At 35.0% G+C, this 21,935-nt stretch overlaps 1 protein-coding gene across 2 annotated transcripts; it reads left to right on the top strand.

The window, feature by feature from the left end:
• Positions 1–10,714: 10,714 nt before the first annotated feature.
• LOC114354976 (endothelial zinc finger protein induced by tumor necrosis factor alpha) lies at positions 10,715–18,306 on the top strand. Of its 2 annotated transcripts, none has more exons than XM_028307601.1 (2): positions 10,715–10,907; positions 15,333–18,306. In XM_028307601.1, exons 1-2 carry the CDS (start codon positions 10,838–10,840, stop codon positions 15,992–15,994), a joined length of 732 nt encoding a protein of 243 aa, XP_028163402.1. In that variant the 5' UTR covers positions 10,715–10,837; the 3' UTR covers positions 15,995–18,306. The 2 variants fall into 2 exon arrangements, with proteins under 2 accessions (XP_028163402.1, XP_028163403.1); XM_028307602.1 differs by lacking the exon at positions 10,715–10,907 and adding an exon at positions 13,825–14,182.
• Positions 18,307–21,935: the final 3,629 nt, after the last annotated feature.

Raw genomic sequence — 21,935 nt, 5'->3', positions numbered from 1 at the left:
TGTACAAGAAGTAAAGTGAATATTCATGTTAATTATAATATTTACTAAACTAAAAATTAGAACATTCTCATGGTAAATTTTCTCAATCATATAATAATTTTAAAAGTCCAATACTCAATCCATCTCAATAGAAAAAAATGTACAAAAATAAAACTTTCACCATCAAGACCGAATGTTCCTTGCAAAGAACTATTATTTTCAAACGAAAAAAAATCTTACAAAACTTCTTCGAATTGGTAAAAATATTTTTTTGCTTGTTTAGCAGTATTTAAACTTAAATTATACTGGTTAGTTTTTCAATTAAACAACGCTTTCGTGAAGAAAAAAAATTAATCGTACATCACGTCCTCTCGGAAGAACCACCTTGTCAAAGAAAAATGATAATTTTACAGTGACATTTTGTTTTTTTTACCTTAATAAGTTCGGATACCTGATTTTGAATAGTTTAAGCCAAAGACTATCACTCTTTTTGTTCGATAGGCGCGAATTTTTGAACTTAAAATTATCGCTAAAGTTTTAGTTCCTCTGAGGGCACATCCGGCGATACTTACAATTCACCTCCGAAAATGTCTCGGCGTTACTGACTACAAAGTTTTAGTTCCTTCTGAGGCACATCCGGGCTTACGAGGAAATATGTAAAAAAATTAGTTAGAAAAATTTTTTGTTAAATATGTTAAAAAAATAGTTTTAATTTAATATGACATTTGTCGACATGTCCCAACACTAACATTTTTGTAACTCGAGATAACCTTGTAGAGACGTCGTTAATACTCTAGCTTGATTTTTATAATTTCGAATTACTACTTATTGGTGTAATTTAACGCTGCATATACCTACACGAAATTAACATTTTTATTGGAAGCACTGTCGTCGAAAATATTGTTTGTAGGTCCGACGTGAATTAGGGTAATTGCGCCGGTTTTCCGTCCAGCTCCTGTTTTCGTCCATTTGACCGACTTGCCACAAACAAATACGGAAAATTAGAATACAAACCTAACTTTCCGTGCAAGTTTGGACTTATTACAATCTATAATATCTAAGTTACAGTTCTGCCTGCATGAAAATGTAATTTGACAAGTAATAACTCCAAAAAAATCTACGGAAGTTGCTGGTGCACACAGGTGAATGGAAAACGTCGTCAAGTTAGAAAAAAAACGTGCCGGTAGGGAACTTTCATGATATGTTTGATTACTGTTTTAGCTACTTTACGTAATGTTTTTGGCACGTACGTCTAATTACTAGCATAATAAACACTATTTTAAGGGTTTATTAAAGTTTTTGTATAGAAATCTTAGATAATTAAGTGGACTAATACTAGCATAACAATTTTGCAAGATTTTGGTTTTCGTCCACGTGGACGGAAACCCTGACACCTAGTTAATATTTTTAATAATCATTTTACTTCAATGGACCTACAAAATACAATGTTTTTTCTTCCAATATGATCTTTATTGCTATTACATTAAACATTTTACTTTACGTCCACTTTTTAACAGTGATAAATCCATAAAAACGGTTAAAAAGATGTGGACGAAAACAAAAAACAGCTTTAAACGTTGTTGTGTTTTCGTCCATGACGTCATGAGCAAGCACTGGGGTGGACGAAAACCAAAATTAGCTATTCCTGTAGATTAGTTTTCGTCCATTTATCCTTCGACCTATTGCAATATTTTCCTAAATTTAGGCAAGAAACTTATTTAAATCTTTTTGATATCATTTGAAAGCTAACAAAATTACCTTTCAAATGATATACCACAATCCATAGTTACTGTATTGTAGAATTAGTTTTAAGTTAATAATTCAACTGCACCCTTTTTTCTACACAGTGGTCGAAAACTAGCGTACACTAGGACGAAAACTGATTTTTTTGGACGAAAACTAGTGAAATCGCCTCTTTTGCATAAAATATTTTTTATAAAAAAACCCGTGGTATTTACTTATTGTCATATTATATTAACGTAAAGTAGACTATATAAGGACTAAAATGACATATGATACATATGAGTAAGGGTATTTTAGGATATTCATTTCGCATCACAAAGTTGGCAACTCCGATAATTGGACGAAAACTAACGCACTTACCCTATTTCTTGTCCGCCAATATTTAGCTCTCATTGATCGCTACTATAGCCTGACCAGGAACATAAAAACCCTCGCCATGTTGCGGAAAACTAATGGTACTAATTTCTTTTAATGGCAACAGTAACTGAAAACTTCATTGACATGTCACCTTGCATGTCAGTCTATTGCTGTCAAAGTGTAAACAAACTTTATTTTAAATGTGCGCAATTGATTTTGTGAATTAAATTGCTAAAATATTTTTATAGTCGTGAAAGAAAAGTGGTTCACAATGTGTTGAAGTATTTTTCGAAGAGAAATACTAAGGGTTCGGACAATATTTTCATTGAATAATGTTTCCGACAAAGGTTGTCAAATTGACTGACATGTTTATCGTATAGTACAGTCCACTATGAAAATTAGCTGTGGTTTGTTTCAACTACCTATTTTAAAGTTTTTTGTCACTTTCTAAGTGTTGAATTTTATGGAATTGGGAAAGAAGTACCGAGTTTGAAACGTTCATGAGCACACATTGCAGTTGAATATTCAAGTTCTGAATTTGATTATTGACGAATAATAAAATAAATCCTACTAACTCGATTGATGGTTTCATTTAATTTATTTAAACCAGGTTACCTATAATAATATTTTTTCGTTAATTTATGAAAATATCAAATTAGCCCGTAATCCAGAATCCTGATACATAAAGTTAGCCTATTAATTTAACACAGGTACGATTGTACTCAGTGTTGCACTATCAAATGCAATTGACGCGCCTCTATGCCAGGGTTTTTATGTTCCTGGTCAGGCTATACAAAGTTTGTCGTTACTTTTGATGGCAGCTGTCATTTTAATCAAGCTATATTGGATAGACTATACCTATAACGTAACTTTTACTCTGCGGCGGGCTCGAGCTCTGGCAGCTAAGATGATGACTATTGATTGATTTACTTCAATACCTCTTAAATGCAATAAATAAATACATACCTACTACTTAGGTACGAATTTTATTAAAAAAATAACAATTTAAAAATTATATAACACAATATTGAATGACCAGTGAAATCAGATTTTAAACATAATAATTTTGATATAAACAAATCCATAATCATACCAAGCTATGATAAAGGGTTATGAGGTACCTTTAGCATTCTTAATCGTGGGAAAGCAGTACTTATTTGCAAAATCCCTCCGCCCCTGCCGAATGTTAAAAGTCGAGGGGAGAGTGTTCCCACGTGTCACCACACCTGCCAAAGCTCGCGTCCGCGGCGCCGCGGCGCAGTGCCTTAACCGCCCCGAGGCCCGATTGAGACGCGTCGGCCGCCCTCAGCGCTTGATTGCCGACCAGCCAGGCTAGGATGCGCGCCGTGATAAAATCTTATCGATGATTTTAGGCGACAAATGTATGGGCTTATCGAGTAAAACCGATAAAATGACGTGATAAAAGCTTATCGCGGCGCGCATCCCGTATTCACAAATGATGCTTCCTTAAGTGAAGCAGCAACTCGCACGCACAGCATTGAATAGAGCTCTGTGAGTGGTTCGTGTGTCACCCTGTGCGTCCACGCGCACTGCAAGACCTCTTAGTAAATAAGTACGGCTATAAGTCTTATTTTGTGACTAAAAGTAGGTACCTACAGCTAGTTACACGATGCAACTTGCATCGCACTTATTAATTTATGCAATAGTCTATGCATTTGTACTTATTTTCAGCCAATGACGCCCACTGCTGGACAAAGGCCTCCTTTTCCTCAAGTTAATAAAATATTTATTATATTGGGTGAATTTGGGTGATATGAAAAAAAATTGGTCGACTAAGGATGAGATTTATAGCACCTAAAATGATTATTATTATTTACTACTTTTTTGGCTCCAAACAAAACCCTATAACATACCACGACGTATCGGTACTTATACATACCTACCTTCTTACAAAATATTTTATAGAATCTAATGAAAAAGAAAAGTAACTTTCCTCGTAAAACACCTACGTTTAATCGAAGTAGGGTCATTGCGCTAGTTTTCCGTCTAGCTCCTGTTTTCGTCCAATTGACCGAGTTGCCACAAACAAGTACCTACCTACGTAAAATTAGAATATAAACTTACATTTCCGTGCAAGTTTGGACTTGTTGCAATGCATGAAAATGTAATTTGACAAGTAATTAATCCAAAAAAAATAGTCGGAAATTACTACTGCACACAGGTGAATTGAAAACGGCATCGGTCTAGAAAAAAAGTGCCGGCATCCGAACTTTCATAGTAAGTTTAATTACTGTATAGCTACTTTACGTAAATAATGTTTTTGGCACGTATGCCTAATTATTAGCAAAATAAACACTATTTTAAGGGTTTATAAAGGTTTTTGTATACAAATCTCAGATAACAATTTTGCAAGATTTTGGTTTTCGTCCACGTGGACGGAAACCCTAACACATAGTTAATAATTTTGTAATTATCATTTTATTTCAACGGACCTACAAAATTACATTGCTTTTTCTCCCAATATGATCTTTACTGCTATTACATTAAACATTTTAGCATAATGTCCACTTTTTTACAAGCTATATATTATTCTGGGTTATAAATAATAATACTGCAAATTTTCATCAAAATCCGTTCATTAGTTTTTGCGTGAAAGAGTAACAAACATCCAAACTTTCGCATTTATAATATGAATAGCTTTCCGCCCGCGGCTTCGCCCGCGTGGAATTTTTTTTGTCACAGAAAAACTTTATCGCGCGCGTCCCTGTTTCAAAAACCGGGATAAAAACTATCCTATGTTCTTTCCCGGGACTCAAACTATCTCTATGCCAAATTTCATCAAAATCGGTTGCAAGGTTTAAGCGGGAAAGCGTAACAGACAGACAGACAGACAGAGTTACTTTCGCATTTATAATATTAGTTGGGATAGTAGGATAAGTACTTAAGGGTATTTCAAGATATTCATTTCGCATCACAAAGCTGGCAACTCCGATGATTGGACGAATACCAGCGAAATGACCCTAATTGCAGATTTACTATTCCACAAAATTATTGCATTTGAATAAATTAAATTCCATTCATTCATTAAATATCCATGATGCCCAGACTGAAGCCAGAGGAACGTTGCAATCGCGATGGATCCCATAAAAGGAAGCTCTGAAGGAGCTTAACAAATCAGTCAATATAAACGTATTTTAATTTTATCATGAATTCAATTTCGGCATCGACCGTTTAGAGTGGGAGGTTGACTAAGGCTGAGTTGCACCACCTAATTTTGACAGTAACTATGACGATAACCGGTGTTTTTTGTATGGAGTTTGGCAGATTTTTGACGTTTGTCAAAGTTAAAGTAAGATGGTGCAATCCAGCCTAAAAGTTTAATGCCCTTTTAATTTAGTAGGAAATGAATTAATTACATTTGAATGAGAACCTCTTTATTTGTCCTGGTGTACGAGCACGCACGAAGTATTACGCCGCACTGGCCGGCTCGAGATCCGAGGAACGCGGGTTCGAATCCCACCGCCGCTCGACTATTGTGGTGAGCCCACTCGTGACACAAGCATAATATTTAGCTTACCACGAGGGGCTAACGGGAGTACTAGTACCTAATTTGTTTTGAATCTAATAATCTTCTATGTCTGATGCATGCGCGTATACAGGGTGGCTGAGGTGACAAACAACGCCTGATAACTGTTAGTACTAACTGCCTGAAAAAGCCTCAATCAATGGGCTTTTAATAGGACGAGGAAAGAAGAACGGTCATCTGTGACCCAGGCCCGACAGAAACGAGACATACCTCAGTTTTTTTGTCATGTCCTAATTAGTTAAATTATATATTTTTTATATTCGAAATCTATGTATAACACCAAAATATTACCCTTTGTTTTTGTTCAGGCGTTATACAAAAACTAATACAAAATGCCTATTTATCACCTAAATTGGTAAATGTATATGTACCTAAATGTCTATTACAGCTGCTATAAAATGTATCTAGGTGACCTGGAGATACAGCCGGATTATACAGGGTGGAAACTGAGAAGTTACAAAATCCAAAAATTCAATGTTACCAGCTTCCATAATCTGTAACCTATTATTGGTACCATTTGAAAGAGCTCGTGAAGCACTTTCAGAATCAGTAACTAGTTTTTCGATATGTTGTATACCTAGTTTAGAAATAATCGAGTGAGATCACTTATCGTTCCATATGTATAACCACCCTGTATAATCCGGACCGGCTGTATCTCCAGATCACCTAAATACATTCCATAGCAGCTGTAACAGACATTTAGGTACATATGTACATTTACCAATTTTGGTGATAAATAGGCATTTTGTATCAGTTTTTGTATAACGCCTGAACAAAAACAAAGGGTAATATTTTGGTGTTATACATAGATTTCGAATATAAAAAATATATAATTTAACTAATTAAGACATGACAAAAAAACTGAGGTATGTCTCGTTTCTGTCGGTTCTGGGTTTTTTTTGTATGGGGCGTGACCGTTCTTCTTTACAGCAATTTAACAATTTCGAAATAAGTACTTAACCGGTAAACGGATATTAATTATGTAATTAATATTTTATGTAAAGACATTTTCGGAATCGATATGAAAAAGTTTTCGCGAAACTGTTTGCCATTTACATTCAATTAACGTAAAATGAATTGAAATGAATAAATATGATAAATTAATTTTAAAAATATCTTATTAAATACTGATTACCAACCAGCGATTTACTACTTGTCTCTTTTTTCAACAAAAAACTTTTAACTGAACATAGCCGTGTTGACTTTAAGATTTAATACAATACACTAGACCCTCGAGTAATGTATTGCACAAACTGAGAATCGAACCCCCACACCGCTTCGCCAGGTGTCGAACTCCCCAACCTCACAACACAACCCGTGAGAAAGTGCCGCTATCAAGCCGAAGGTGAAGGCAAATTATTATGAGGGGGGCGACCTCAGATCAAATATGATCTGAGGGCAGAGTAAATACAAATGAGTAGGTCATCTTCATAGGAACGCACGGGCGCGGTTTGTATGTGAGCGCGCCAACACGTATGCCAACACTGACAAAATTTAGCAGTGATTAGCGGTGAGGTGCGCCGAATTTTGTCAGTGTGTGCGTGCGCGCCCTATACGTATATTACGCCAACACGTATGCGGCGCGCACGCACACACTGACAAAATTTAGCAGTGTTTAGTGGTGAGGTGCGCCGAATTTTGTCAGTGTGTGCGTGCGCGCCCTATACGTATATTGGCGCGCTTACATACAAACCGCGCTCGGTGCGTTTCTATGAAGATGACCTACTCATTTGTATTTACTCTGCTGAGGGGGCGACTTATTAGTTAACTAGCTTTCCGCCCGCGGCTTCGCCCGCGTCGAATTTTGTCTGTCACAGAAAATCATTATCGCGCGCGTCCCTGTTTCAAAAACCGGGATAAAAACTATCCTATGTCCTTTCCCGGGACTGAAACTATCTCTATGCCAAACATCAAAATCGGTTCAGTGGTGTAGGCGTGAAAGGGAGACAGACAGACAGAGTTACTTTCGCATTTATAATAAATTTTAAAGGAGATAATATTTACCGCTGCCTAAAATTAAGTTTATTTTAATTGAAACGAAACCTTAATTTAATAAGCTATAGTGGTGGTGAAGGTCGCGGTAAGAACCTGGATGCGGGCAACGCAGGACCAGTCGTTATGGAAATCCTTAGGGAGACCTTTGGTCCAGAAGTGGACGTCTTTTGGCTGAGCGAAGTATAATAATCATTGACATTCAACATTAATTGATAACATATTAACAATTCACATGTAATGTAGGACAGTAGTTAATGAGTACATACTCGTACTACTACTCATATTCTAGGTAGGTATAGCAAAGGTAAGGCACTATGCTAAAAGGTATGAATTTTAAAGAAATTAATATCTCTTATGTTGCACCAGTGTCGAAGCTTAGTTTATGGGTCGACAAAGAAGCAATTAAGAAATAATAGAAGTATGTAGTTAATAGAGTTACTTACTTAAGTGATAATTTTCTACATAATCCACTTTAACAAATTGAAATTCTATTTGCTAAGCTAAAAGCTTTTTTTATTCGGATTAAAAAACAATCTCACATTCATAATACCTATTGCGTGAACTAGGAACCAATCATTTTACATTTTCCGATAATTGAAAAATTATAATAAAAATNACGTAGTACTTATTATTATTCTGTGGTTAAAGTAAGATGGTGCAACCAAGCCTTAGTCAAGTAAAGTCCCTGCAATAGTTATCCCACGTCGACTCTGTCTACTACACGCATCAGATGCACTTGCTGCAAGCATTTCTATGAATCTTACAATATTTTTATTTCTATGAACAAAGTACGTTTCTATAACACAGGAAAGGAACATATTTTATGATTCCGTTGAATCAGCGCTTTCTTATAAATAATTTTATTGTATTTAGTTTAAAGTTGTGAAAGGAAATCAGAACGGGATTCAATCTCAAGCTTAAGATAAAAGAGTATAGCTCCAATCTCAAGATTAAAGTGATTTTAGAACTAATAGGTTAATGATTATTAAATTTTATTTATATTATGGTAGTGCCACTTACTATTACTTGCTTTGATATTTAATATCTTTTTTTCCTACTAATATTATAAATGCGAAAGTTTGGATGTCTGGATGTTTGTTGCTCTTTCATGCAAAAACTACTGAACGGATTTTGATGAAACTTTACAGTATTATTGTTTATAACCCAGAATAACATATAGGCTATAATTTATGAAGATCTGTGACAAACTAAATTTCACTCGGGTGAAGCCGCGGGCAAACGCTAGTTTTAAATAAATACAAGTAAATAAACAAAGTAAAAGATTTTGGAAAATAAAAAAATCCAAATACAATAAAATAATAGCCGGACGTTTGGTTTACTGGTTCGAATCGGACTACTATGCCAACTATGCTGAGAGGTCTTGGGTTCGTTTCCCGGCCTGGCAGAATGAAATGATGAATTTTAATTTCTGTGGCGGGTCTGGGGGTTACATGTATAATATACAGGGTGTTAGGTAAATGGGTATATGAGCCGACACTAGCCCTAACATGGTCATATAAATGGTATGGTGAAGTCAGAAATTTGATATCATCATTTTAATTTTTTTAATTTTCATACAAAATAAATTTGATAAAATCCGATTTGTATGAAAAATAAAATAATTAAAATTAAGATATCAATTTTCTGACTTCACCATACCATTTATATGACCATGTTAACACGGGCTAGTGTCGGCTCATAATTATACCCATTTACCTAACACCCTGTATAGTATATTGTATGTATTTAAAAAAAGTATGTAAGTAGTAAATTCGTTAAGCTAGCACCCGTAATAACAAGCATATTAGTAGCTTACTTTGGGGCTAGGGCGCTGTGTGAAATTGTCTAAATACATTTATATGAAAATTATGTAAAAATAAAGAATATTGTCTTGTCGGTGATAAATTATAAGTACCTAGTATTCATTATGGTGTCGGTCGGTGTCGAACTGGCCGCGGTCGAGATTCGAGGAACGCCCAGTTCGAGCCCCGTTGATCGCTGGACTTTTTTGGTAAGCCCACTACGAACACAAGTATACCTTCCTATTTGTGTATTACAAATGGCAAATATTGTATGTTCTTTATGCTCTTTTATTACAAGCTTTTATTTACTTTTTTAAATTATCCATTGACAGCCAAACTTGTGGCCAAACTCACTAAAAAATGTCAGTTATAACTTTTATTGTAAAACAAAACAAATAAAAAAGTTAGATTACCAAGTTCAAAACTAAATGAGTAACCAGACACTTGTTATTGATTAACACAATAATATTTTGTACCTACCTACTTACTTAACAATAAATACACAAGTAAAAAATAATGTAAAGGCACCTTCTTAATAAATAAATATTTTTGCTTATTAAATCTATTTCTTATTTTGAACAGATTATATTCCAGGTATCGACAAGCTTGTATAAGGGGAAGGGGTGTAAGGGTCAAGTTAGCAACAAAGAAAAATAAATTATGAACCAGATCATTTATCCAAACTCGATATTCCTACTTCAGTCTTTAGTCTTTTCCAGCTATTGAAAACCGAAGCTTTGTAAAGCATTGTGCATTTTCCTGACTAGTTTTCATTGCTGGAATAATTTTAACAACGATATTTAATTTTTTTTTTATAATAAAAAATGTTTGAGTTACCTATTCATATTTTCATAACACATTAAAAATAATTAAGGATAAAATTTAACTTATTTTCAACTGAGAATCATGGATTTTGAAAAAAAAAAACACCAATCTCGACCTTTCACCCTGTATTCGTATATTCCTACTTTATGTTTGTTTCCCGGGAAATGGTGCTTCCATCGACCTAGTTATTTATTAATTAACAGAATATTCAGTGCAAACGCTGCCGGTTTGGGGACTAGTCTTGAGCACCTCATCAGACGTAGGTGTCGGAGTGGACACGTCCCGAGCCAAGACGCTGCAGCTGTCTGGGGTTGTGGGCCGCCCCCATTTCCCACGCGACCCCTGCATCTGCCATACTCGGACCCTTCTTACGGAGTTAACCTTCAATGCTCATTACACAACAATAAGACGTATACTTATTATTTTCCACCCTAGCACTGATTTTAGTCTAACGGGACTCATTCGCTGTGACGAGCCCGTGCCGGACGCAGCGCGCGCACATTTTTTACCAATGTTTTTGCCGGTTCCTTACTAGTCGGTAACTGTTTCGAAAGTTTGTGCAGTGAGGTTGATATTGTTAATAAAAACAATGAATTTAAATATATTGAACAATTTGCTGAACTCGCAACAGAACTTGGTGCATGCGGTGGATTTGGCAGGTAAGGATATCATTATTTTGTATTGTAACGCGGCCGCCCAGAGATTTAACCGCGCGGCCTTTGTTTCAGTTGCCGAAAAGTTAAATTAATTAATTATTTTTCAATCATGTGCTTTTTAGTGATGATGTTAATTTTCCGATTCTGCTAATTTTCGGATTTTACATAAAGAGATCAGTGACTTTTGTTAAGTTTTAGTGTTTTTAAATTATCTTAACAAGTTGTAGAAATTAAATAAATAATCCTGAAAGTAAGCGGCAATTAATTTAATCTGAAGTATTGAATTGATATTATGTATGTTCGAGTAATAACTTAATTTAGGTATATTATAAAGTGCTAGGTTATTGAGGTAGGTAAAATGGAATTGTGTTAACTTAGAAAAGTTTTTCTTTAGATTTCCACAATGAAAAAACAAGAGTGTTTATCTAAATTCACTTACTAATTAAATTAAAGATGGTTAATATTATGTTTTATCATTAATAATTATTGATTCATGAAAAATATAATGCTTATAATTATATAAATATTGTTTTTAAATGTTAAACTTTTCGCGCTACAACACACGTAGACTCACAAACGCCTAAAACTCTATAATATTTAATTAAAATGGGCTCGATATACGAAAACTACGCTCAATTTTCTTTCACAAATGAATTTTGTTTAATTATAGGTTTATGATATGTTCGTAGTCGTAGGTAAGTAATTATTAGTTTACTAGTAGAGATCCTCTTAATAACCAATGCATGAAATGCATGTGCATTATTTCCATTCTCCTTCCATTTACACCCTCGCTTTCGGCTCGTGCTGAAATCCCGCCCTAACTGTTTTAGCATATTAGCTACCTTACTTGTATCTGTAAACTTTATTATTTAGTTATTAAAATTATTCTGGCGTTAAGAGTCGCCTCTCGGTCTCAATATTTTTAAAATAACTTGAAAAAAATCGAAATAAATTGAAAAAAAAAAGGTATTTTAAATTGACGTAGGTAATAGACAACAATAATACTTAGTATTAAACACACATAGTCTGAATCTGTGCTGGCAACAGTAGTTAATATGATTTCGTGTTGGTTTTTTGATAGCTAGTAGGTTAATCTGCGGTTCCAGTTGGTGGCTCATTAATACTCGTATCATTTTAATACTTTACGTTGGCTTCATGAACGTTTACATTATTAGTTCTTCCATGTTGATGGCACTGATAGGTCGTTATTTATTTATGCAAACATTTTCTCTAGCACAAAGGTAGGTAATCTATTTTATGCTTTGAAGATCTTGCCTAACACAGACAAAGGATTGAAGGAGATCAAAAACGATTATTAGATATCTTGCTTTAAGTCATGATAATAAAAAAATGATCCTTCGACCAATAGCCATAAGACATGAGAAAAAAAATCTTAACGTAGAGTTGATAGGTTATCATCATCATCATTTCAGCCAATAGGACGTCCGCCCCCAATGATTTCCATGTTGATCGATTGGTAGCGGCCTGCTGTCCAGCGCCTTCCTGCTACCTTTATGATGTCGTTTGTCCACCTTTTGGGTGGACGTCACACGCTGCTTAATTTCCGGTACGCGGCCTCCACTCCAGAACCTTACTGTTCGTAAAGAAACACCGAGCATAGCCCTCTCCATAGCACGCTGTGCAACTTTGAGCTTCTGTAAACGGCCTAGATAGGCCTGATAAGTTATAGGCTAGACTAATTCATACATGATCAGCTTTCAACTTCACAACTCGCGGATTTAAAAGTCAATTAATTACTTAGGTATCGTATCAGGCTAGTTATCATAACTATGGCATTGAAATTTCGTTCAATGTTAAAATACTTATTTTAAAGTAGACAGACGGTTATTTAAAATTACGGTTATTTTTGTCTTTATTGATTATATTTTGGACGTCTGAAGTGGGTAACTATGTATTCTAAGTAATACACAGTAAGCTCTTCTTCTGATTAGGTATATTTTTAGGACAATTAGTACTACTTGTTCTGTGCAATTAACAACTTTGGCAGCAGCAATCTACTCTGGTATTTTTGACTACAACACCGTGGGTAGTCGAGGGCTTAAGTCTCGCTGGAAATTTTAAGTTTATTATGACTCATCGATGCTGTCAATGTGTGTGGGCAGGTAGGCTGGTAGGGAAAATTTGAAGAAATTGTAATATTATGTGTGTGGGCATGAATATTATAGCAGTTAGGTAGGAAAATTTTGAAGAAATTGTAATATTAGGGTGAAAATTTAGATCACGGTGCCAAATTAATGAGAACAGAAGTTGTTTTTTATTAGTCATAAACACATAACTATTACATACCCGCAAAAACTAGCTCTTTCACAAGTTAAAGTACGAGACAAGTCTCTTAACTTTAACTTAGTTATAAATTAATTGACGAAATCTAGACTTATTTAAAAAACAGTTTATGGCTGGATAAAAGAACTCAACTATTTCAAATATGTATTTTTTACGAAATCCGTACGTAATCAATTCAATATTTATAATAAACATTTATTAATTTTTAAAATAGGCTTAATTTTTTTTATTACTATAATTTTATTTTATCAGGTCGGATTTATTTAACTCGGGGACGTTTAGCCCCACTCTCCCCTTTTAAAACCGACATTATTTTATTGCACCTTTTAAATATTCTTGAGATAAAAATATTTTTATCAGATAAAAAAAAACTATCTAACGTTATTTTTATGATATAACGTTAGATAGTTTTTTTTTATCTGATATAAATATTATTGTACAGTGCATTTATTATTTTAATAATCAAAAAGACATATTACATTGCTCATCGCAATGCATGCATCGTAGGGCTCAAAATACTCTACATTCGGTCGATGTTTCGCGGGAATGCAAACGCGCAGTCGCAAGCGCATCCGCGCAGGTGCGGAGGAGGCGCGGGCGTCGCGGGCGGCGCGCCGCGTGTCAGTCGCCCGCGACGCACGCAACACGACACACGTTGCGCGAAGCCACCGCCTTGCTGATGGCTCGTGTGTGAATGTCCAATGTTTCCATGCAAGGTGCGGGGGCGGTGGGACCGGTCGACGGTCGCACGCTCGACCTGCCGACCTTACGTACCGTTCACTGCACGCACCTCCGTTCTCGTGCTAAAAACTAAGTGCATCTCAGAAATGCTGTAGATAAAACCACGATTGACTATTATATGTATACGAAGAACATTGTGATTGTGATGTGATATACGCCGCAGTTGGATACGCATTGGATAAATGCATTTTATTTTCACACTAGGACAGAGCGTTGGGAACATTTTGAAATATGTACGTACTTAGCTTACCTAAAATACTTACGAATATACCTAACTCGAGTCGTGCATTTATTACGACGAGTTCCATGAGAAATAAAAATATCTAAGCTAGCTATAGCTACCTTCTGTCTGTACTGAATCTGACGATGGTTGCTTAAATGGTGATGGTGTTTCTTATAGTATGTAAGTTGCACATGTAAAGTGAAATTCACTAGAAACAGTAATTTTCTTGCATTGTAGGATTAGCAGGTAAAAAAGCAAAAAACTTAATACGCGTAATAAACTCGTTGAAATTGTTGATTTTTATATGGAATTTTCTGTACTGTATACGTTCTCAATTTCACAAAATAGGTAATAAAATATGTACTATAATTTAAAATAGTGTGAATTTTTTTTTTACCATATTATATTGAAAATTGCACAAAGAATATCGTCCATTCATGATCACAAACGAAATCAAAGACCCTTCTTATGTAGGTAGTAAGGCACTGCTATTGTATTTGTAGTAACGCCTCTTACAGATTCGCCTACAACAAAAAAATATTCAAAAGCAGTACTTACCCATGTAATAGCTGTCTGGAGAATCAAGGGGATCCCTTTGTGGCATAGCGAGGACATCTCATTGGTCCAAAACTTCCCCCATTTTACCAATCACAAGCATTGGATAAGACTTGCCCGTAATGGTTAAAGGACAGATGCGCCAAAGGTGCAATATTTATCGATATTTGGTAATGTGTGTTACCCTTTCGCAAAAGAAAAATGGCACAAAAAATATCATCACCTGCTTTGCCATTATTTCAATTGCACACGAAATTTTAAAAAACCTTCGTCAATACTTGAAAAAAAATTAACTCCTTTCTGTTCTAATGCTATCACTGAGTCAGCATAATAATATCTTAGCTGTGCCTATCGTGTATATTGATTTTAAAAATAATATCGTAATAAGATCATGAAAGGCGTAGAAAATGTCATGTCAATGAAAGAATACACGCGTTAGCAAAATTAAATCCACATGATGATAATGCCACCTACTTACAGAATTGATGTGTGCATTTTGAGATTTGATACGAACATGACGTCTCGTCATCGATCACGGTGCCATTCAACGACCAAAGATAATAATTAAATTTACATAAGATATTGATTTAGACTTTTTTTTACAGGTTGGACTCCACGAGTCAAAGTCGAAGGACACGGGGAGACAAGCAGCGGCTATATGGATAGCATGGCGGAGGTGTCCGTACCGCAGAGTCCTCGGCATCTCCACAAAAGACGACGGCTTTCGCAGTTGTTGGATAAACTTGCTGTACAATTGCGGAACAATAATCACTATCCACCACCTCGCTGGCTGATGCTCGACCCTCCATATTATGAGCCCGCGAAGGCACCGGAGGAACTGCCTTTAGACCTCTCCGTGAAGTCTGAACCGGTACAAATATCCCAAGAACCCCAGCAACCATCATACGTGTGCGCAACATGTGGACAAACTTTTACAGTCCACGACCGTTTAGCTAAACATGTAGCTTCGCGGCATAGAAATCGTACCCCTGAGGCGGCACGAGCTTACGAATGTGAGATTTGTCGCCGTAGATTCGCCCGTTCAGATATGCTTACGCGGCATGCACGCCTTCATAGTGGCGTTAAGCCGTACTCGTGCTCATCATGTGGGCAGGTATTTTCACGCTCGGACCATTTGGCAACCCACCAGCGCACACATACCGGCGAGAAGCCATACCGTTGTCCAGCTTGCCCATACGCCGCATGTCGCCGTGACATGATCACCAGGCACATGAGAACCCACACGCGTCGTCCACAACCGGCTTAGATGACACGAATGATTCGCAGTTTAATTTTAATTTATTTTAATTATGAATGACGTTAAAATGACGTTTTGCAGGCTCATTGTGCATTTTAATTTAATTTTAGAGTTCCATTATAATTTATTTCGTTTTGATCTTGATCAGTTCAGTTATTTCTTGTTTAAAAATAGAGACTGAATTTTACTTAATTTTATTATTGAAAACTTAATTTTAATTTTATTCGACCTTTAGGTAAGGGTACTGAGGAATGAGGATGGTATTGGCATAAAAAAGTTTTGTGGTATTGGCGTTTACCACGTTTGGTGTTGCATCGTTAGGTAAGAATGGACATATCACATTGCATAATTTGCAAATTGAGCTATCTTTAATTACGACTACTTGCTGATTTGCGAATGTATGTTTCTGTGCCAACCTCTTGTGTTATCTGCTAAGCGCAATGCGATGTGTCAATTCTAATACACTTTGTTGTAAGTAAGTACTTCTAAGATCGCTGACAATTTATGTTTCTTAGTACTACAATTTTAAGTTTGAACTATTTTATTGTAAGTTTAATGTTATGTGCCATTGTTAATAGAATCTGTTGTTGTCGTTGTTTTAAACTAGCTTAAATATATCGAGGTTAGTTTAATATTTCTTGCTTCATCATACCTACTGATCCAAATTAATGTACGAATTGATCGAATATTTGCATGATAGATGTTTGTTTAAAATTGATAATTATGTAGGTTAATATTAATGCCAAACACGATAGGTAATAATTACTAAGTTAACTGTATTATACAGTAATATTAATTAACTGTTGGTGTTAACCGTTTTAAACATCCTACTTACTGTCTTAACTATTTCTTGTGTGCTTATTATAATAAGATTGCATAAAATTGTATTTAAAAAGTATACGTAAGTAATGTCTAAAAAAAATAATGGTGGCATTGATCAGAAAAAATCGGGTCAGATAACTACCTGTAGTAGTTAAATCATCTTTTAAAACTAATAATGCTGTAGTCATAAACATGTGCCAAAACTTTTATGGTAATAATGGGTACATGTTTAACTTACTTATTTATTATTATAAAACTTAGGTAGGGAAGTATGTGAATTATATTGTACCTAATCATTGATAATATTGACATACCATTAGCCATTGCCAATTTAAATAAATTTGTACAAATTAAGTAATTGGTTCCTCTTGTTCTAATAAGATTAGGTACCTACCAAAAATATGTTTTAATGTATTAGTCGTCGTTAGCGTTAAAAACTGGTTGTCTATGTCTATATCATGATGTGAAGCTTTAACCCTATGCCTGCTACCTTCATGATGTGTGTCACGGCTATAGTGTTATAAACAGGATGTTCAGTGTGTGGTTTGTAATAAGTAGGTACTTAAATATACGATGTAGATTTTGCTTGCATGTTGCTTTCACTTTTTCATACTCAGTTAGGGAATAACATTAATTGGTAATAGATAATAATAAGTATGACATATTTAACCCTGCAAAGTATTTGCATTTCTAACTTTCCACATAATTACTTTACAATCTGGTTAGTATCACAATTTTCTGTACATACGTACTCATATGAGTGAATCTCAACCAGCAAGTTATGATGGTAGCAGTTCGTTTGAATTATTTTTATTGGTGATCACATGCAATCTCATTTATAATATAACTTTTTAAGTGTTTGTTAATTAAATATTAACAATAATATTATTGTTCTTAAAAATATTGTTAAGCTGTTATGTAGGAAATACATCCTTCCTATGCTAAATTAATACATAAGATATAAGACCTACCTTTACCTTATGTAGGCAGCAAATTGGTGTTTAATACCTTTCATGGTAATAAATATAAGTATTGCGATGATGTTATTATATTAAGTAAAACTATTAAACATTATTACCTACTAAAAGTATTTTCCTGAATTGGCAGAAAGTGAATTATTATTATTTATTGTAATTATGTTAAGATTTATTTTGTATTATTTCATATAAGTAATTAATTTAAGTAATTAAGGATAATTGTTGATATTACTGGTTTATTTACTTATTGTTGTAATAAAGGAATCAGCATTCCATTCCGTATGTCCAAGGTTAATATTATTACTTGAGTAATTATTATTATGACGATTATTGACGATTTATTTATAAGTAAACATGACATTTTCTGTTGTTTACCCTAATATTAAGCACTTTTTTCTTACCAAGATTATCTGTGTGAGTTCGACTTACCTACATGAGGGATGTAACGTTTGTTGATGGTATATTAAATTTCATTATTTTATAACTTTTTAAAAAAAATAAAACCGACTTCAAATGCGTGAACACAAATAATACCTATTCAACAAAAAAATAATCGTTCAAATTGGTTCATAATCGGCGGAGAATTGCGTATAAAAAAGTTCATTCCCTTGGGGGTGAAATATTTTCTTCAAATTCGCATGAAACCACCCTTTTGATAATACCTATTCAACAAAAAAATAATCGTTCAAATTGATTTATAATCGGCGGAGATATTGCGTATAAAAAAGTTCATCCCCAATTTTCCACCCTTGGGGGTTGTTTTTTCTATTATTAAATTTAAATGGGACCAACCTTGAGGTATTACCTATACGCCGAAAAAAGATTTGTTCAAATCGGTTCATAATTGGCGGAGTTATTGCGTAACAAACATAGAAAATAAAACATACGGGTCGAATTGAGAACCTCCTCCTTTTTTGAAGTCGGTTGAAAATAGGCTAAGATAGTTAAGTTTTGGTATTCTGCTTTCAGCGAATGTGTTTTAATACTTTTGTGCCCTTAGAGAGGATGTTAAAAAGTTTTTAGTTCTGTGATAACGATATTTGATTACGTTTTATTGATAGCTGCTGTGTTTTTAAGTATTTATTGGTTTTTTATTTAAAAATAAATGGCATTTTTGAATAAGCTCGTTTAATTTCATCAGGGATCTTTTTAAAAATGAGTCCTATGATTTATTTCAATATTGATTTCGGTTTTAACCATAGTAGGGGAGACCGGGGAAATTTATGGTTTGGTGTAATACCAATACCAAAATGTCAATATTAATAAACAATATTAAAAATTCTTACTACTATTTATAATGGCTAGGAGTAGAGATCGGCAATCTTTTGATGGAAGAGTCAAATATAATAATTCCTTTTGCCAATTTTAAAACTCTATAAGAGTTGTTTTTTTCCATATGGCTTTGGCACTCCTAAGAAGCCAGAAAAAGTTGCCTTTTTTATTAGACGTCCTTGATGGTCGAGTTCTGAAGATTTTATATTTTTAGTTACTTAGATGGAGAAACTGAAGAACTTAGCATGCAGCTCGCGGTCGCGATCCGCTGAATTGGTTGCCAAGCCCTAGTTTAGGGTAGGTAGGTACTATCTTTATATTTCAGAACTCTAATTTTAATTCTCAATATTTCTCATGGCTGGTGCTGGAACCTACCTACTTAACTCTAATTTTAAAAAAAATCGTGCTGGATATTATCAAATATATCAATAAGTTTCAAGTACCTACTTACCTATGATTTAGAAACCTTTTTCTGTGTTCTGTAGAAATACCCAGTTCGAGCTCAAAATATTATCAATAAGCTGGAAACTCTTATGTTGCCCATGGATTTTAATATCGTAGAGCCAATCGTTGCTTCCATGAAACATTTTTCGATTCGCTCTGTAGTGCTCTCCATATTAATTTTTGTGCAAAAATAGAAAAATTGAATCACTGATATTTTACGGATTAATATAGCCAAACAAAAAAAGCTATATTATTTCTTCTTTCTCATCATATTTTCGTCCACGTTAGGCCTCCCAATGATTTCCAGATTAGTCGGTTGGAAGACGCCCGCATCCAGCGTCATTTTAAGATCATCATTCTGCAATGCTACAAGGTGGACCGACGACATCGTAAAGGCAGCAGGGAAGCGTTGGACGCAGGCCGCTACCAATTGATCAACGTGGAAAGCATTTAGGGGAGGCCTATCATATGTTCAGCAGTGGACGTCATATGGCTGAAATGATGATGATGATGATTCTGCAATCTTTGTAAGATTCTGTTCACCTTGTCTTCTTAAACTGGATATAATCGAAACCAGTTGCTGCGATGTAAGTGAAATATCACAACAACAATCTTTTTAGCGATACAAGATACGTTGGACGATACGATTATGCTTAAAACCTTGTTAGAAACTTTAATTACCTATATAGAAAAATCCTAAACGTAGTTTGCGTTAGGTTTTTTGATTATTCTTCCCTATCACTCATAAACATACGAGAAAATATTAAAAAGGTGTTGTTTCGCGTGCTTAGTACCAGACGCCGCGGGTTCGATCCCCATACATTCGATGTCGGCCGTTTGGTGTAGTGGTTCAGAACGGACTAGTTACTATGCCGAGAGGTCCCGGGTTCGATTCCCGGCCAGGCTTCTGCCTTAAAATGATGAATTTTAATTTCTATGACGGGTCTGGGACGGGTCTCTATGTATAATATGTATGTATTTACAAAAAAAAAGTATTTAAGTATGTTTAGGTATATCCGTTGTCTAGTGCCCATAGTACAAGCTTTGCTTAGTTTGGGACTAGAAGCGTAGTGTAAAATGTCGAAGGATATTTATTTACAATAACACATTACCCGTAATGCATAATTTAAAAATAAATGCGTATTTTTATGTATTAAGTAATAACAGTAATCATAGGTATTACAAGCCTTGCTAATGAGTGTACCTACTTAGCTCCTAGGACGTTTACTAAGTAGTTAGTAAGTAGGTAATCTTTCGTGCAGGAGGACCAATGTATTTTCAGTTTGGACAGGGCCAGGGCCCCGATTGCGCTCCAATCCGTTCGCGTTTCATCTCTACGCTCCTACTAAAAACACAGCAAATATTTGTAAAGCTTACTCAAAGGCTCTGTTGCGCTCCGTTTACGTTACAGCATCGTTAAAACAAGCTGTCAAACAAAACGATACCGCGATACGGATTTTAAAAAATCTGATCGATTTTCGTTCGGCATCCTATCGCGTTGCAGTTGAAAAATTTTATTCAATCGGGGCCCTGGAATGCATAGGCTTAGTGTATGCAGTGGAGATGGACCTATGATGATGGCGATGGTGATGAATACAGATTGAATTAAGGTGATTTTTGAAAAAGTCTATACATATATACGAGTATAGGTAAAGTCTGATAGAGGTTCGTTATCTGCACGATAGAATAATAATAAGAACCTACTGTATATTATACATATATCTGTTCAAAGTCACGATTTCTGACAACTCTCTGAGTCGACTTAGGATTCATTTACTTCCCACGTTTTAATCAATTTGGTTCTAAGATACCATACAAACTCATCGATTGCAATTTTATTCAATGCAAATGTCACATTAAAGGACGGCCGTTTGGTGAAGTGGTTCGGAACGGACTACTATGCCGAGAGGTCCCGGGTTCGATTCCCGGCCGAGCAGAAATTGAAATGATTAATTTTAAGAAGAACGGTCATCTGTGACCCAGGCCCGACAGAAACGAGACATACCTCAGTTTTTTGTCATGTCTTAATTAGTTAAATTATATGTTTTTTATATTCGAAATCTATGTATAACACCAAAATATTACCCTTTGTTTTTGTTTAGGCGTTATACAAAAACTAATACAAAATGCCTATTTATCACCAAAATTGGTAAATGTATGTACCTAAATGTCTATTACAGCTGCTATGGAATTTATCTAGGTGACCTGGAGATACAGCCGGATTATACAGGGTGGAAAAAATAATAAGTTACAAAATCCAAAAATTCAATATTACCAGCTTCCAAAATCTGTACCCTATTATTGGTACCATTTGAAAGAGCTCGTGAAGCACTTTCAGAATCAGTAACTAGTTTTTCGATATCTTGTATAGTTTAGAAATAATCGAGTGAGATCACTTATCGTTCCATATGTATAACCACCCTGTATAATCCGGT

The sequence above is a fragment of the Ostrinia furnacalis genome, unplaced genomic scaffold, assembly GCF_004193835.3.
Source record: "Ostrinia furnacalis isolate ACB-3 unplaced genomic scaffold, ASM419383v2 OfSCF2303, whole genome shotgun sequence".
NCBI classification, from domain to species: Eukaryota; Metazoa; Arthropoda; class Insecta; order Lepidoptera; family Crambidae; genus Ostrinia; species Ostrinia furnacalis.
Note: the sequence above shows the minus strand (reverse complement) of the source record. Positions and strands in the feature narration are given on the sequence as shown.

Excerpts from the sequence above, each read along its gene's own strand:
- LOC114354976 (XM_028307601.1), top strand. The coding sequence starts at position 10,838 with ATGAATTTAAATATATTGAACAATTTGCTGAACTCGCAACAGAACTTG. Across the intron at positions 10,908-15,332 it reads GCATGCGGTGGATTTGGCAG|GTTGGACTCCACGAGTCAAA; the intron begins GTAAGGATATCA and ends TTTTTTTTACAG.